Source organism: Mastigoproctus giganteus, chromosome 7 (genome assembly GCF_048544385.1).
Source record: "Mastigoproctus giganteus isolate SK-2022 chromosome 7, ASM4854438v1, whole genome shotgun sequence".
Lineage (NCBI taxonomy): Eukaryota > Metazoa > Arthropoda > Arachnida > Uropygi > Thelyphonidae > Mastigoproctus > Mastigoproctus giganteus.
Genome location: NC_143581.1, coordinates 98,679,582 through 98,698,642, shown reverse-complemented (window position 1 = coordinate 98,698,642; position 19,061 = coordinate 98,679,582). Strand labels below are relative to the sequence as shown.

General features: G+C 35.7%; 1 protein-coding gene across 2 annotated transcripts in view; it reads right to left on the bottom strand.

Annotated features, from left to right (window-relative positions):
• Window positions 1-19,061, bottom strand: part of Agps (alkyldihydroxyacetonephosphate synthase) — a 467,281-nt gene that overhangs the window by 392,806 nt on the left and 55,414 nt on the right. Inside the window, exon 3 of one of the 2 annotated variants that reach the window (XM_090377792.1) lies at window positions 14,273-14,363. In XM_090377792.1, the coding sequence (XP_090233918.1) occupies window positions 14,273-14,363 (91 nt within the window). Of the gene's footprint in view, window positions 1-14,272; window positions 14,366-19,061 lie in introns of those variants that run through there. The other variant, XM_090377793.1, reaches the window with a different exon arrangement.

Genomic DNA, 19,061 nt, shown 5'->3' with positions numbered 1-19,061 from the left:
ACACCGAGAATTAGAAAGAAGGCAGAGAAAATAAAAACAACTTTCATAGCAGGAACAACTCAAAGTGTAATTAAAATCCATTAGATCAAGACACAAAGAATTGGAAGAGATGGAACGGCTGTCATATGTTTGGATAGAAAATCAAAACAAAAAAAACAAGTTTGCTTACAATAGAAGCAAAAGCATTAGCAATATTTTATTACGTAATAGTCTTAATAACATACGTAAATATTTTATTACGATTATTTATTGTGTTTGGTAATGTTTTGGTTACAAATGTGTGTTCAATCTTGGGTGGTCGGCACCTAACCTTTTTTTCCAATAGGGCCTGTTATTTATATTGCATGAGGATTTCTAGGAACAACTATCGTGCTATCCGAGGACTGACTGTATTACATGACATTTCCTGGGATTTTATTTATTATTTTTCTATATTCAACAAAAAGGAATTATTTACATTTTTTAACTATTATCATTACTTTTAATTGTTTACAGATGTAAATAACTTCAGTTATTTATGTTTAATATTCATTCAAATGCTCCTCTCCAAAACAACTTGATCACAAGCTATATCTCTAAATTGGAATTCACTGAAATGCTTCTCTCCAATGGAGCCTTTACATCATGGCTATTCCCAACCTCGAGTTGATTGGCATTACAAGACTGCAAAATGGGATGACCTGCGAGATTTCTTTTCTTCTTTTCCTTGGTCGGATTACTGTTTCAAAACTTCTGATGTCAACTCTGCTCAGATCGTGTGAGTGAAATTATTCTTGTACAAATGGAATCCTTTATTCCACACTCCACTTTAAAATCTCATCCTTTGTTTAAACCTTGGTTTTCCAATAAATGTCCTAAGGCTGTTCAAGAGAAGAACGTTCCATATCATAATTGGCTTGATTTCAATTCTTCAGTTTTATTTTCTGCCTACACCAAAGCTCGAAACAATTGTAAAACAGTTACTAATCAGTCCAAACTAGATTTTGAACAGGCTAAGAATAGAAAACTTGCTTCTTGCCTAATGGTACTAAGCATTCTGCTCTCTTGCCAAAGCTACTGGCCGCAACTTTTGCCCATCTTTGCTCCCACCTCTGTCAAAACCAGATGATTCTGTTGTCACTTCAGCCAAGGATAAATGTTTGTTATTTGGTTTTTAGGAGCATTAGCAACTAAGGCCATATTGCTCCGGGATATGCGGTGGTCATTTCCTGACCTTTATGCATCCTCCATATTTGGTGGTGACGGGCTCGAACCCCGGTCTAATCAAGAAGCGTGTGTTATACACTGCTGCTCCTTCCCACCTGGCTACAGAGGCTCCTGCCAAGGATAAAACTGACCTGCTAGCAACCCATTTTTCTTCCAACTCATGTACCTCCTGTGGTTTTCCATCAAAAGGATGTCAGAAGGATTTTGACGAATCTTGATACTAAGAAAGCTCCATGTCCTGATGGTATTTCTCCACTTGTCTCAAAAACTGTGCTCCTGAACTGACTCCTGTTCTTTTCAGCTTTTTTCACTTTCTTATTCCGAAGGTGTTTTTTTTATGCTTGGAAATTTGCTCATATCCAGCCTGTTCCTAAAAAGGGTGACAAATCTCTCCCATTCAATTATTGTCCCATTGCAATTACTTCTACTCTTTCTAAAGTAATGGAGAAATCAATTAACCACCAACTCTTAAACCACCTAGAAACCTTCAATCTGATCAGCGATCGCCAGTATGGATTTCCTCAGGTCGATCCACTGCTGATATTCTGGCTTATGTTACCCATTTATGGACAAATTCAATGGAAAAGTTCAGTGAAACAAAAGCAGTTGCTCTTGACATCTTAAAAAGGCTTTTGATTGTGTTTGGCATAAAGGTCTTCTAAACAAGCTTCCATCTTATGGTTTGCCAACTGTTTTTTGTAATTGTTTATCCAGTTTTCTCTCTGATTGCTCACTGAGAGTGATGGTAGATGCCTCTCTCTCTTTTAACTTCTCCACTAATGCTGGAGTCCCCCAAGGTTCAGTTCTTTCCCCCACTCTTTTCCTCTTGTATATTAATGACCTTCTTCCATTGACTGGGACATCCTATCCATAGTTTTGCCAATGATAGCACATTGCATTCCACTTTTCAGTTTGAGAAACTTTGCCCTGCTCAATCAGCTTGAACTTCTCGAATATCCGCTACCAATTTATTAATTGCCGACTCCAGGTAATTCTCCAGTGGGGAAAAGATGACTTAGTTGATATTAATCCTTATAAACCTCAGGCTTGTCTTATATCTTGCAAAAAAGGATTCTTCTGCTCCTATGCTTACCTTTGATGAGACTCCGATTTCTAGGCAAGATGATATATCTCTTTAGGGGATTACCCTGACTTCTAATCTCTCTTGGCACAAGCACACATTACAAACATTTCTTCCTGTGCATCTAAAAAACTTGATTTTCTCTTTCGCTCTCTTAATTACTTTTCTTCCAAACAGCTGTTTGGAAGAAGAAAACACGTGCTGCCACACTGTACAAATCACAAATCCACACTACCATGGAATATTGTTCCCACATCTAGAGTGGGGCACCGAAAACCTCTCTCGGGCTTCTAGATTCCATTCAGAAGAGGGCAGTTAGGTTAATTAACGACTCCACTCTAACAGTCTCTCCAATCGCTGTCTCACAGACGTACTGTTTCTGCTGCATGCCTTTTCTACAGATGTTTCCATGGCCACTGTCCTTCGGAATTGGCTTCTATTATAGTAGTAGTAGTGGCATGTGATGCAAGAAAGCAAGTGTATGAGCTTATGCAGCATCAGCCAAAAAAAAAAAAAAAAAAAAAAATCCACACCATTCCCTCCAAATGCCTGTCCAGTTCCTCCTTAAATTTATTTAACCTATCATCTTCCACAACGACAAATGGAAGTTTGTTCCAGCAATTAACCACCTGCTGGCTAAAGGCAAATTTCCGCACACCTATTCTACATCTGTCTTTTCTTAATTTGAATTTATGCTCGCTTAGGTTCATAATCTGAACAAGTGAAAGGATCTCATCAGAATTCAGCGTGCTCAACCCATTCAAGGCCTTATACAAATCAATCAGATCACCGCACAGGTGCCTGGTCTCGAGCCACTGCAATTTGCAGAACTTAAGTGTCTCTTGGAAAGAGGATCTCTTCATTCCCCTCACCAATCTTGTTGCCCTTCTCTGTACACGCTCAAGCAAATCTACATCCTTCCTAAAATGAGGCCTCCAGACCTGTATGCAGTACTCAAGGCGTGGCCTGACCATTGCCTTATTAGCATTAGCATTTTTAGCATTAGTAGAGGCATATGATGCATCAGCATCAGCCAAAAACAAAACACAACCACTACTCCCATTTCACCCCTCCGTTCATTCGAAATACCTGTCCAGCTGAGCCATAAATTTGTTTAGGCTATCAACTTCAACAACATATGATGGAAGTCGATTCCACAAGCCAACTGCCCACTGGCTAAAGGCAAATTATCGCACATCTATCCGACATTCGTCCTTCCTCAATTTGAATTTATGCCCTCTCAGGTGATTATTCTGAGCAAGAGGAAGAATCCCATCGGCATTAAGCATGCTGAAGCCATTCAAAGCCTTATACACCTCTATCAGATCACCTCGCCGATGCCTAGTCTCCAGACTCTGTAATTTGCAAAACTTAAGCCTTTCTTCGTAAGAGCAATCCTTTGTTCCATTCACTAATCTTGTTGCCCTTCTCTGTACTCGTTCCAGCAGCTCTACATCCTTCTTGAAATGAGGCCTCCAGACCTGTATACAGTACTCAAGGTGTGGCCTGACCAATGTCTTATACAAGGGAATAATCACATCCCTGTCCCTGCTAGAAAAATTCCTGTATATCATTGACAAGACACCATGGGCTACTCTTGCAGCTCGTCTGCACTGCTCAGAGAACTTCATATCTGCCTGCACAATTACCCCCAGGTCCTTTTCATTCTCTACCACTGTCAGCGTAGTACCACAGAGTTGATACGTTGATCTGGGGTTACTGTTTCCCATATGTAGTACTTTACATTTGTCAATGTTAAACTTCATTTGCCACCTCTCAGCCCATCTGTTCAACCTTTCCAGATCCTGTTGCAGCAGCATAGCATCAGTAGTGTCCTTAACAACCCTGCCAACCATTGTATTGTCTGCAAACTTGTACATTAAGCTTGATATACCATCATCAATATCATTTATAAATACAGAAAACAACAATGGACCCAACACTGAACCCTGAGGAACTCCACTAATAACATTAGTCCACGTTGAGCAGTGTCCATTGATTACCACTCTCTGTCTTCTGCCACTCAACCATCCCTTTATCCATAGCAGCAATTTGTCTCCAATGCCACACTGCTCCAATTTGTGCAGCAGTCTTCCATGCGCAACAGTATCAAAAGCCTTTCTAAGATCCAAATATATAATATCAAAGTTATTCCCTGCATCCAGTTCTTTTGTGACTACATCATAGTATCCAATCAAATTGGTCAGACAAGACCTGCCCTTAACAAAAGCATGCTGTGTCTGAGCTATAACTGAATTCTTGTCTAGATGATCCTGCAGTGCTTCTTTAACCAGTGCCTCCATTAATTTTCCTGGAACCGAAGTTAAACTAACAGGTCTATAATTACTTGTGTCAGCCTTTGATCCTCCTTAGTGAATTGGGGTTACATTTGCACATCTCCAGTATATGGGTCCTCCCCTGAGTCCAAAGATGCTCTCATAATTATGGCTAGGGGTTTGCTTACTTCCTTTGTTGCCTCCTTTAATATAACTGGATAGATCCCATCCACCCCGGGTGCCTTTTTTATGTTTATCCTCAACAATTTCTCGTCCAGAGGGACAGAGGGACAATCACCTCCTTTTCCCTGCTAGCAAAATTCTTATATATCATTGACAAAACCCCATGACCTGCCCTGGCAGCCTGTCTGCATTGCTCTGAAAACTTCATATCTGACTCCACAATTACTCCCAGGTCTTTTTCATTTTCTACCACCTTAAGTGTAGTACCACACAGTTGGTACATTTCTCTGGGGTTACTTCTAACCATATGCAGTGCTTTGCATTTGTCATGGTTAAACTTCAGTTGCCACTTCTTAGCCCATCTGCCCAAATTTTATAGATGCTGTTGCAGTAGCACACTGCCATTATTGTCATTAACAACCCTGCCAACCTTTGTATCATCTGCAAACTTCGACACTAAGCCTGATATACCTTCATCAATATCATTGATAAACATACAGAACAACAGTGGACCCAACACTGAACCCTGTGGGACTCAACTAATAACATTAGTCCACGAAGAGCAGCACCCATTGATTACCACCCTCTGTCTTCTCCCATTCAACCATCCTTTTACCCATTGTAGCAACTTCCCCTTAATACCATTCTGTTCCAATTTGTACAATAGTCTTCCATGCGCAAAAGTGTCAAAAGCTTTCCTGAAATCCAAATATATGATATCAAAATTATTTTTTGCATCCAGTTCCTTTGTTACCAAATCATAATATCCTATCAAATTTGTCAGTCAAGACTTTCCCTTAACAAACCCATGCTGTGTCTGAATTATTGCTGCAGTCTTGTTTAGATGATCCTGCAATGCATCTTTAATCAGTGACTCCATAATTTTACCCGGAACAGCAGTTAAACTGTTCTGTAATTACTCGTGTCACCCTTCAATCCCCCTTTGTGAATTGGGGATACATTTTCACATCTCCAGTCTGTGGGGGATCTCCCCTGAGTCCAAGGATGCTCTCATAATTATGGCTAAGGGTTTGCTTAGTTCCTTTGCCACCTCCTTTGATATAACTGGATAGATCCCCAGTCTTGTAACAATTTCTCTCCACTTTGCTCTCAGTTATTACAAAATCATTAAGCACCCTGCTATAATTTGATACCCTTCTGCCATTTTCAAACGTTAATAACTTCTCATGTGTGAATGTAGATGCAAAATACTCATTCAGTTTGTTTGCTACCTGAGCAGGATCATCAACAGTCGAACCTTCGATATCAAGTGGACCAATCAGATTCATCCCCTTCCTTTTAGAATTTATATACGTAAAGAAATCCTTGCTGTTTTTCTTAGCATCCTTTGCCAAAGATTTCTCAAAATCTGCCTTCGCCTGCCTAACCTCCTTTGTGACCTGATTACAGACTAGCTTATATCTGCCATAGGCTTCTGAGTCGCTTGATAATTTACATGCATCCCATGCATGTTTGTTCTCTTTCATGAGTCTCATTAGTTCATTTGATAACCATTTAGGCCTAAACCTTGAACAATATTTCTTAATAGGTATGAAACTTTTAGTTGCTTCCACGATTAATTCCTTGAATGCTTCCTACTTAGAATTTACTGTTGGTAACATCGTCAGTTGATCCCACTGTACAGAATTAAAAACTGTCTGAGACCACTGTGCTCACCTTTACGGAAGCAAAAACCCTTTCCTTCACCCCTGATGGTAATTATATCTTTAAGTAGATCCCACATCAGTACACTGTGATCACTGCCACCTAGTGGTTCCTTTATCTGCAAATTTTTAATACACGAATGATCACTGCTGATAACCAGATCAAGAGTATTACCCTCTCTGGTTGCCTCTCGAACATGCTGATGTAGAAAACAATCATCCAATAAATCCACAAAAGTCTTACTAGTGTGTGAGTGACTTTTGTGGATTTATTGGATGATTGTTTTCTGCAGCAGCATGTTCCCGCTCTCTCTTTCAAAACATTCCGAATACGTGTCGCCACCAGCCAACATTTATTTACTGTCCAACTTCAAACTCACAGAACCAACTTTTCATCTTCCTTGTTTATTCATTCAACTGCTGTTTTCTGGAACAACCTTCCTTCATATGTATTTCCTGAAAATTACAGTCTAGAGAAGTTCAAGTCTAATGCCAACAAATATCTTCTTTCGTCTTCTCAACCTCCAACCCAAGCATGGTACCAAGTACTATATGTTCTAATACCTCTCGTGTTTGTGGTTTTCAAAAAATAAAAAAAATAAAATAAAATAAAAAATAAGTCTGGAAAATTTTAAAATCTAACAGATCTCTTGAGATATCTGAGGATACTGGATTTTAAACTATTTATACTGCATAATATTTTCAAAACTGACATTAATTCTGTCATAAACTGCTTTGCAGACAGAAGATAATTAAACTTAATGGAATTTTATTATTCACTAATATTTAATAAAGTTTCTTTAACACTTTTAACACCTAGCTTTTCACATAACCTTTTTGACTCCCGATTGCAAAGTACTGAATTCAGTCAATCTTGGTTGGGGAGAGTAGAGATTTTTTTTTTTGGGCTTTCTTCTCGCTATGGCTGAAGGTTGGTGAAGGTTGTTTGACAAAAATATTTGGTTTTATTAAATTGCATGAAAATGGTTCTAAACTCAGGTAGTTTGCTCTTCAAGTGGATTAAAAACTCCAAACTCCAAAGTGCACATATGCATCATGATGCAGTTAACATGTTAAAGCCTGAACCAGAACTGGTCTGTTATTACTACATATGCTGCATGTCTGCTTGGTGCAACAATAACATTCCTATGGATTTGGAAGAATACCGGAATTCCAGTGATTGAGGCATACGATTTAAATTAAATGGATTTCTTTTTATTAGGAATCAACAGTCAAAATTCAACATTTGTATCTTTTTATGCAATTTCTAAATCCAAAAAAATAAAATTATTGGAATTATCATTGGTTCTTTTTAACAAGTTCTTAAGATATGTAGGTCATGTACTGTATCTTGTGTAGGGCAATTTCTGAATATTAGTTCAAATCAGACCTTTGATTCCCTGTCATGATAAAAAGCTTTCTAGTAGAGAGTCTAAAGGAGTAGTTTTTTGCCAATATATAGAAAAGTTTGGATTAAATATTAAAAACCTGGTAGGAGTCACACTGATGGTGCAAAAAATATGATTGGTAAAAACATTAGGCTTATGGAATAAATAACCAAGAAAATGATAGCTATCAGAGCTGAACCTCCAATTAGAATTCACCACAAAGTTCATCAAGAAGCTCTCTGTGGAAAAGTATTGGATCTCCAACAAGTTACCAGTGTTGTTATTTCAACTGTAAATTTTATAAGATCACATGGCCTTAATCACCATGTTTCAACAGTTTCTCAGAAATTGAAACTGAATACAAAGATGCAATTTTACATTGAGCAGTGAGATGCTTAGTCATGGAAAAATGCTATATCGTTTCTTTAAACTGCATCATGAAATTGATATTTTTATGACAGAAAAAGGGAAACCGATAATACAACTATCAAATATGAAGTGGCTGTTTGATCTTGCAATTCTTACAGACATTTCTAATCATTTAAATGTTCTTAATTTAAAATTACCAGGCAAAGAAAAATTGGTCTCTTATTTGTATGGTGATATCAAATTATTTCAGAATATGTTGTTATTATTTAAATCCCAAATTGAACAAGACAATTTAATTTACTTTAAATGTTGCACTGAGCTAAAAAAGAAACATATTTCCAAAGAATCATTGCCACTCATTATTACAATTACTTTTTGATGAGTTTGAAAGTCGATTTGCTGATACAGGTCGACCATCACTAATCTGGCAGCGTTGGGACCTGTGGGGTGCCACATTAGTGAGTTTGCCGGATCACCGGTGGTTATTTTAGCACATACATTTTACCTAACATTTAACCACCTCCTTCTACCGTTAACATGTTGACTGCCAAGTCAGTTTAAGAAAGAAATTCCCCAGGGACCAAAAAATATTTAGGAAATAATTTGATTAGTAATTCTAAAATAAATATTGTAATGTCAGTGTTGTCGTTTCTATGCTTAAAATACAAAAAGAAAAAAGAAAAAAAAGAAAAAAGTCTTTTTTTATGTCACATATATAATAAATAAAGTAACCATATGTAGCATATATAACAGAATCGCATATATAACAGAAATAAAGTAACCAACATATGTGGCCACGTTGGCCACATATGTTGTTTACTTTATTTCTTGAGAAGCCGTGTTGGCAACATACGTTTGACGCTATTATGGCATACATATGAATGTCGTTTGTGATTAGTTTATTGCACTCACGGCGAGCGCTGCAATAAAACTAATTATAATAAAATAAACTCTCAAACATCACAATAAGTTTGTCAGTATTGTTAGAGATTTTGTGAAAACAAGTTCGTTAGTGCACTGTATTATCCATCATATTGTATTGTGTTTTTCCACAAGTTTGTATAAGTGTGTTGTAAAAAAAAAAATCTAAAAAGGAATAGCTAAAAGAAAATTACTAAGATAAGAGGAACCGAGAGAAATTGCTGGAATTTACAATTAAGCAAAGTTAAACTTCTCACAGACACACCGCTGTCGAGTTTTTTCAGAAGTTCAACTTTATCTGTTATGAACAATGTACGGGGTTTGTGCTTTACACCACAAGAGGCACTTCCTTTATGCATTGAAACCATGGCTGGGGCTAAATGTGAGCAGGTTATAATAATAAATGCAGAAAAATGAGTGGGAGTGGCTTGCCAGTGTTTATGAGTTCGTGCCAACTGCTGATGCTGCAACCAACGCCACCAAAACAGTAGCGGAAGGTCGGTGCGCCAACCCAGAAATTTTAAATTATGTCCAAATTAGCGGTGGAACCAGATTAGTGATGGTCGACCTGTATTAGACCACATGAAAAAGACATAAGCTTGTTTGCGAATCCATTTACTTCTATGGCTGAAAACTACAGTCCTAGCTTGCAACTTGAAATTATTGATCTTCAAGCCAAAACATGGTTGAAAAATAAGTATATGGACTGTAAAAATAAACTACAGGTAACCCTCTTATAACATGGTAGTTAGGTTCCTATAAAATGTCATGTTGTGTGAAACTGTGTTATAAAGGACTAAGAAAAAGGTACAAAAAGGGGGTTGCATTCCAAAAGCTAACAAAACTAACAAAAATACACCACTCTAGATTTCATGTATCTTCTGGCCTCTTTAAAAAAAATCAGTAATATAGGTTTGTTTGCTTTTGCCTGATAAATATTTGAACTTTGAGCTCCTTTCAATCAAGAATCTGCATTCAAGATTCTAATTGCTCAGCTAACTTTATGCCTTCCTGTATGCTTTTTAGTGTAAAATTTGGAAATTTAGAATTTATCTGCAGTATCATCCTCTGATTTGTTTTAGTTTTACCTCCAATGCTATTTCCACCAAATACGCTTCAACAGCCTCCTTTTTTACCAGTAATTCTTGAACGTCTTCAGTAATCATATCTTTTTTTTATTTTTTTAGGAGCATAGGAGACTAACGCTACGTTACTCTGTATATATTGTCTATAAATTGTGTGTATCCTGAGGACGACTATGTTTTGCTGAACTGAAAACCCAAGTTTCCAGGAGAAAAAACCATGCTACCCTCCCCTGAGCCTGACAAACTCAGCCACATTGTAAAAAAGACCCATAAAAATTCTTCCCGTCATCGACGGGATTTGAACTAATTTCTTTTCCACCCGGTGTGAGGATGAGGGCAATTCTATCAACTAATCTACCCGTGAGGGCTTCAGTAGTCATATTGTAAAAACGTAGTAAGTTCTACTATTGCACCGATTCTGTTTTCTGCCAGTTCGATCATATTTCCTGAATGAACTGACTCTGGCCATACATTTTTTCCAACATGCACCTGTTGACAGTTTTACTTCTTTCAGAAATAAAGCTATGATTCTGATAGAGTCCACAATCAAGAAAATGTTTCCATGCCTCCATTACTTCAACAGATTCTGAATCCATTTTTTCCAAAATCCATTGCAATGATTTCCTGATGTAACGAGCTTTCAAGGTGGATATAATGCCTTGATCTAATATCGAATAAAAGAAGTTGTATTAACCTAGTACAACCGTGGTATTAGGAAACTTCAACGTTTGGATTACTTAAATCTTTTGGATAGTCTGGTGTGCTATCCAATAGTAATAACATTTCGAAATCTAGATTTTTCCACAAGTTCAGCAAGCACAAGTCCAATCGCACAGAACGTAACATGGGAATTTCCCAACAAAATAAAATACAGGGTTTTCTCATTAATTTTTTCACTAGCGAGTCAACAGCGGGGATTCAAAAAGAGTGGAAATGTTGAAAAATTACATCCAACATAATAGCAGGGTTTCCCCTGCACAAAAACTCAAAAATACCCTGTTATGCAAGGTTTACCGAAATTCTCTAACCATGTTGTGCAAGAATTACTGCAAATTATCAATCGTGTTAGAGCGAAACCATGTTGTAGAAGTATCGGGTTATACAGGGGTTGCCTGTACCTGAATTCTATAAGGCTCTTCCATTTGAAGATTTTCCACTAATAAAAGAAAATACCATGAAAAGAGCTACTTTGTTCAGATCAACATATGTTTGTGAGCAAATTTTTTGATGCATGAAATCAACTAAATATTTAAAAAGAAACAGAATAACAGATGAGCATCTTCATTCCATATTAAGAATTGGCATCACAAATTTTCAACAATTAGCTAAACATATCCAGCCTCAATCATCTCATTAAATGTAAAGTTTTGTTCAGTAAATGTTATTGTGTATTGTACTCAATAAAATTATTGAATATTTTCAATTTTAGGTGTGTCATTATATTTATTTATTTATTCACCTTAATACTGAAAAGCAATGATCCTTTTTCAGGTTGTAAATTTTCTTAAGTGAGCATTTAAAAGCAAAAGTAAGGTATAATTTTAAAAAACAAGTCATAATTTTATAATTTAATTAAAACCAAAAAAATAAATCACTGACACGGATTTGTTGCACATAAACGTTGGGAATTTGCATTTTTTTATATATATATAGCCTAAAAATAAAAAATTGTACCATGAAAGTAGAAACTTCCTTTTACATGTAACAAAATATGGAAAACGCAACACACTAATTTTTCTTGAATCAGTGCAGCCCATGAAAAAAAAAAAAAAAAAAAAAACCCATAACTTTGAATATGGCCCCTATACAGGAAAATGTTGGACTCCACTGGTCTAAAGTGTAATGTTGATGTATATATATTAATGACCTTCTTCCATTGACTGGAAATCCTATCCATAGTTTTGCCGATGATAGCACATTGCATTCCACTTTCCATTTTGAGAAACCTTGCCCTGTTCAATCAGCTTCAATTTCATGAATATCCACTACCATTTCCTTAAATGCCAATCTCCAGGTAATTCTCCAGTGGGACAAAGACAACTTAGTTGATTTCAATCCTTCTAAAACTCAGTCTTGTCTTATATCTTGCAAAAAGGATTCTTCTTCTGCTCCTATGCTTATCTTTGGTGACAATCTGATTTCTAGGCAAAATGATATATCTCTTTTGGGGATTACCCTGACTTCTAATCTCTCTTGGCACAAGCACATTACAAATATTGCTTCCTCCGCATCTAAAAAACTTGGTTTTCTCTTTCACTCTCGGTTTTACTTTTCTTCCAAAGAGCTGTTCATTCTGTACAAATCGCAAATCCACCCTACCATGGAATATTGTTCCCACATCTGGGGCGGTGCCCCCAAAACCTCTCTCAGGCTTCTAGATTCCATTCAGAAGAGGGCAGTTAGGTTAACTAATGACTCCTCTCTAACAGTCTCTCCACTGGCTGTCTCATAAATGTACTGTTTCTGTTGCTCCTGCCTTTTCTACAGATACTTCCACGGGCACTGTTCTTCTGAATTGGCTTCCTGCTCTCTCTTTCAAAACAGTCCAAACATGTGCCGCCACCAGCCAACATCCATTTACTGTCCAACTTCAAACTCACAGAACCAACTTTTCATCTTCCTTGTTTATTCATTCAGCTGCCATTTTCTGAACTACCTTTCTTCATACATATTTCCTGAAAATTATAGTCTACAGAAGTTCAAGTCTAATGTCAACAAATATCTTCTCTCATCTTTTCAATCTCTAATACAAGCATGGTACTAAGTACTATAGGTTCTAATACCTCTCTTGTTTGGGGTTTTCATAAAAAAAAAAAAAAAAAAAAACCACTATGCCAAGATGGTATACTTCCCTCCAAACACAATGGCTTTGATTCAACCAATGGATCAGGGAATTATCTGGGTATTCGAAGCTTATTACATACGGACAACATTTTCTGAGGCTATAAATGCAAAAGAGCAGGAGAAGATGAATTGGCAGCAATTTGGGAAGACATTTAACATTCTTGATGGAATATGCAACGTTTCAAGAGCCTGGAATGATGTGACAACAACTTGTATGAGCAGAGTTTGGAAAAAACTTCTAAAACATTCCGAGCTTAACAACAAAGGCTTCAATAAAGATGAGCTGATGTCTTCTGTTACCAAAGAAATTGTAAACTTAGCCCAGAAGTTGCAGCTGGTCCTGGAGAACGAAGATGTACACGAGCTTGTGAATGAATGAGGTGAAGATTTAACAACAGAAGACCCAGCTCAGTTGAACATGTAAAGAGTTGAGGAGAAAGGGAAAGCTGAATCGATTGAGGAATCGATTCAGCTTTCCCTTTCTGCCATTTCCTTCAAATTAAAGGAAATGGCAGAAATGTTTCGTAAAATTCAGAAAGGTCTCTCTATGATAAAATGGATGAAAATACTGAACGTTTCTTGAAAATAGAAAGAAAAGTTCAAGCTTTTTGACTTATTGACTTATCGTGAAATTTATGAAGAGGGGGAAAAAGCATATGAAACAGATGAAGATTGATGAGTTCATATTATGTGCTATCTCTACTCAAGCCCACAACACCATGTGATTAATGCCTTATTAATGTCTTATTATTATTAATCAGGTTTGTTTTAAGTTACCTTCAGTTCATCAGCTGAAGTGTATACACTTTGATGCATTGTGTGGTTTAGCCCAATTTTCTGAAATATGTACACTTTAGTTTCGATTCCCTTAGTTGCCCTTATGAAGCCTACACGACATACAAAATACGTATCAGTTTTTAACAGTACAATAGCATGCATTTTTTTTCCTTTCGTGTTTTCTTTTCTTATGTGTCACTCCAGCTACTTCACTGCTGTCACCAGATAAAGTTTTTAATTGTTATGGTATATAACTATTTTTCTTCATTCTTCTGAGGAAATTATGTGGTTTTTATAATTTTAGCATATCAGAAATATAGTATCAATATTTTATTAGTCATTCCCGAGTTAAGTAAAATCGACTTACATAGGAAGTCCTGGAATGTATCTCTTACACATGTCAGGGACAGACTGTACTCATAAAATATTATAACAACAAGATATAATAAGCCATATAACAATTTAGCATCTATATTACCTGAGCAGGATTATAAACAAAATCAATACCAAGAGTAGATTTAACCCATTCTTTGAAGTAAGGCAACACCCTATTATTTCCAATTGGATATCTGAAATAAATAGTTTTAAAATATTAGTTATATTCTTTCCACCTTTTCAGCAGCAGATTTTCCATATTAACTTCAAAGGTATTGTTAAATGCTGAATAGAACAGCATCATGTTTTAAAAAAAGACAAATTAAAAAACTTCATACTCATAAGTAAAATCTGAATAACATTATCCACAAAATGCTGAACAGTTTCAGTGAAATTAAATTAAAGAATATAAAAAGAAAGATATTAAAAAAAACTCCAGTTTGACTGGAGCTCTCCCACTTTACCTGGAAGTAGCCAAAAGAGGCTTGTATTATAGACTTAAAAAGGGCATACCACAAAATTTCTGGTGATAGCCCTTGATACAGCCAATACTTTCAATGCTGAAAGAAAAAGAATAGCTATAAAGCTCCATGAGCTATGACAAACAAAGTGAGAACAGGAAACCAGAGGTCTGTTAACAAAAGTTTTCTGCAGTAGCTGGCAATGGTTAACCCAAAGCCACTTATCTGGTATGCCTCTGGACTTTTTACAACATTTATATTGACAGGTCACGGCTCCCTAAAGGCGACACTAACCCCCTTAGGGCAGACTGACGACCCAAACTGCACTTGTGGTGAGAGTGAAGGCTGGGCACACATTCTATATGAATTTGTAAAAGAATAAGAGAAATTTACCTCAATATGATATGTAGAACACTTCCGTATGACACTCTCCAGAAATTAAAACAAATAAAACATTAATGCAAAATGATTAAAATAAATTGAAAACAATTAAAAAATCAATTGAACACAATTAAAAAATAATTACAAAAAGTTACAAACATAAATATGAAAAACGATTTTCCCTTCCTGAAGCTGACAATGCTTTGACTGTATGTTGTGATCACAAGAATGAAAATTACCGCGTATGTGTGAGCATGCATCTTAAATATAGATTATTAGCCTTCGTGCATGCACGTAAAAGACTATGAATCGGAGATTAGATATGGCCAGTGAATGTTAATAGAATTCTCACGTAATTTAAACTCGACGGTTTTCAAAATTAATGATTTTGTATAATTATGTTAGACACTAAGTATTTTGGCCTCATTGAATAAAAATGTATGTTTTTCATTAATGGCATGAAAGGCTAATTCTGATGCTACTGAACGAGAAGCATGAACTGAGGATCCATGCTGTTTAACCCGAAAAGTCAAAGGAAACCGTGTGGATCGTTGGTAAAACAAGTCACATTCACCGCAAGAAATGTATACCAGGTCATTTATTTGTGTTGTGAAAGAGGAAAGAACTGAGCAATTGTTCAGTATAGTGTGTACTGGTCTGGTCACCATCTTAAATTCGGTATCTTTAAAGAATGGTTAAGCTGTTTGTGCCACTGTTCAACGTATGGGACAGAAATAAAGTATTTTTTGATGCTACTATTGTTGGTTGGGGTAGTTTTTTTGTATCCTATCCTTAGCTTGTACCATAATTTGGTTTATAGTCGCAAGGGGGTAACCCGTGTTTAAGAATCTGCTGGTTAATATCTGCATTTCTGAGTCTAAATTTAGCAGATTCCGTCATTGAATATTTATAGGCATTGAGGAACTGATTCAGGATGATAGACCTCTTGTAGATGAATGGGTGATAGCTGTTATACTGCAGAAACATACCGGTGTTTGTTGGTTTATGATAGATGTTAAATTGGATTTTATTCGAGTCCCGAGTAAGGGTGAAATTTAGAAACTTTAATGACTTAGTAACTGTATTTTCCCTTTCCAATGTCAAATTGAGTCTTGAATGAATATTATTAAATAAATGTAAAATGTCTTGGATAGTGCTACTATGAGTAATAACAAGAACATTGTCTAAATACCTCCCATAGTATGCGATACGGGGTAGAAAAGGCGTCAAATCTATATGCTCAATTGTTGAGAGATAGACCTCTGATATTAAACCACTTAGACTTAATCCCATTGGCAAACCAAAAATTTGTTTCTATACTTTGTCTTGAAAGGTAATATAGCGGGCTTCAACTGAAAGTTTAATTAAAAATTTGTTTAACAGGAAACTTTCTATAATTAATCAGTATACAGTTATTATTTAACATATTCCAAAGAATATCTAATTCGTATTCAATGTTTATATTCATATATAACAAAGTAACATCCATCAAGTGAGAATAAATTATCATTATCACCAAGTGGTTAAGGTTAACGTTATTAAATAATGTATCATAGTTTTTTTTATCCCAAACTGCATCGCCTCTCTAAAGGGTTTTATAATACTAATACTATATAGTGACTAATTTTACAGCTGAAAACTTGAAGTACTGCTGATTATCTATTAAGAGTCTTAGCAAAGCTTATTATCTTAGTACTCACCTCTAGATCCATATTGGTTAGGGTTATGGTTAAATTTACATAAAGGAAAGTAAAGAGAGTAAAAGTATAAAGTAAAAAGTTCCCAATTGTATTAATAGATTAATTAATTTAAAAACATGTCTCTAGGAAGAGGAAGTGCACCACATTTTTCCTGGTTGTGATTTATAAAATTATGAAGAAGATTCGCGAGTTTGAAAAACCAAGAGCTGGACGAGAAGCTTTCGATGGCATCATCATCAGTTGGTGAATGACATGAGTTGTAAGTGTTGATTTATAATATCGTGGTACCCAGGATGCATCACGTTAAACACGTGGAAATTTGATTCGTGTGAGCTGCCATATTGGTTTCAGATTCGTGGGTAATTTAATGTTTAAAATTTCATGAGCTATTTTGGTGGAACCTTTCTGTAGTTAGGGCTTCATACTGGAATATCTTATAATTCGATTTAAGTTTAATTAGTGTAATTGCGTTATCTATTAATGGATTATGATTAAAAGAGTGTACATGCTAACTGAGTTCAGTTCCTGGTTGGTCTGATTTGAAACTATTATAATGATAGTATGCTCGTGTTGGCTGTTCTGGAAGTTCCATATTTTGTGGTGGTGCTACCTATGCAGCATGCATTGCAGCCGTTTAGTTAGGGCAAACATTTTCAGTTTGGGAAGGAAATATACGAACAAGTATACAGCCTCCCAATGGATTTGGCCATTTCGGCCCCACTTTCAGAAATTTATCTTGCCACCATTAAAAAACCAAATACTTAAGCCCTTTCCTTCTAAGATTAAATTATTCATGAGATATGCAGATGATGTATTAATTATAAGCAATAAAACCACCATCGATGAACTCCTACAAAAATTTAATTCTATCCACAACAGACTAAAATATACTTTGGAACTAGAAGAAACTAATAGTATTAATTTTCTAAATCTGACCGTATATAAATCCGATAACAAACTCAAAACGCGAACATACAGGAAAAAGACACATACAGGGAAATTCCCTACATTTTCATTCCCACCACCCCTACAACACAAAAAACATCAGAATTATACAACCAAATCTACAATGCAATCAAATACAATCATTCACAAGATCTGACTACAGAACTACTATACCTAACAAAAACCTTTATAGCTAGAAAATACCTCAAACAGTTAATTCAAGAAACCATATTAGCTGTAAAAGAAAAAAATTAATAATACTCGCATTGATAACATTAGTACTGATCAAACACAAAATACAATAGTCACACTTCCGTATCATAGCCAACTTGTACCTCAGCTCCGGAATATTTTCTGAGGGACAAACATTACACTGGTTTTTAATATAATAAGTACTTTAATATAATAATTTTTAATATAATAAGTTTTTAATAAGTACTTTAATATAATAATTTTTAATATAATAAGTTTTTAATAAGTACTTAGTATAATAAACTTTAAGTATTTTTTTCAGCAAATACAGGGAAACATATAAATAAAATATTCAAGACATAAACAATATAATATACCTTATAAAATGCCAATCCCAATGTAATGCATTCTACATAGGTAGCACCACAACAAAAATATGGAACTTCCAGAACAGCCAACATGAGAGCATACTATCATTACAATAGTTTCAAATAAGACCAACCAGGAACTGAACTCAGTCAGCACATACACTCTTTTAATCATGATCCATTAATAGATAATGCAATTACACTAATTAAACTTAAATCGAATTATAAGATATTCCAGTATGAAGCCCTAGCTATAGAATGGTTCCGCCAAAATAGTTCATGCAAAATTTTAAACATTAAATTACCCACAAATCTATCGCCAATATGGCAGTTCATGAATCAAATTTCCACGTGTTTAACGTGATGCATCCTGGATACCGCGATACTATAAATCAACACTTACAACTCATGTCATTCACCAACTGACGACGACATCGAAAGCTTCTCGTCCAGCTCTTGGTTTTTTAAACTCTCAAATCTTCTTCTTATTTTATAAATGACAAACCAGGAAAAAGTGCTGCACTTCCTCTTCCTAGAGACATGTTTTTAAATTAATTAATCTATTAATATAATTGGGAACTTTTACTTTCTTTACTTTCCTTTATGTAAATTTAACCCTAACCAATACGAATCTAGAGGTGAGTACTAAGATAATAAGCTTTGCTAAGAATCTTAATAATACTATATAGATATGTAGCTAAGGAGGAAAATGCAGTTTCTGTAAGAGATAGTTGGCCAAATAGGGAAACCAGTCTTGTGCAATTTTACTTGACCAAAAAGTGCAGGAATATTGTATGTTCTGGCCTTCAATTCCTTTAAGTGATACATAAATTTTTTTTCAATAC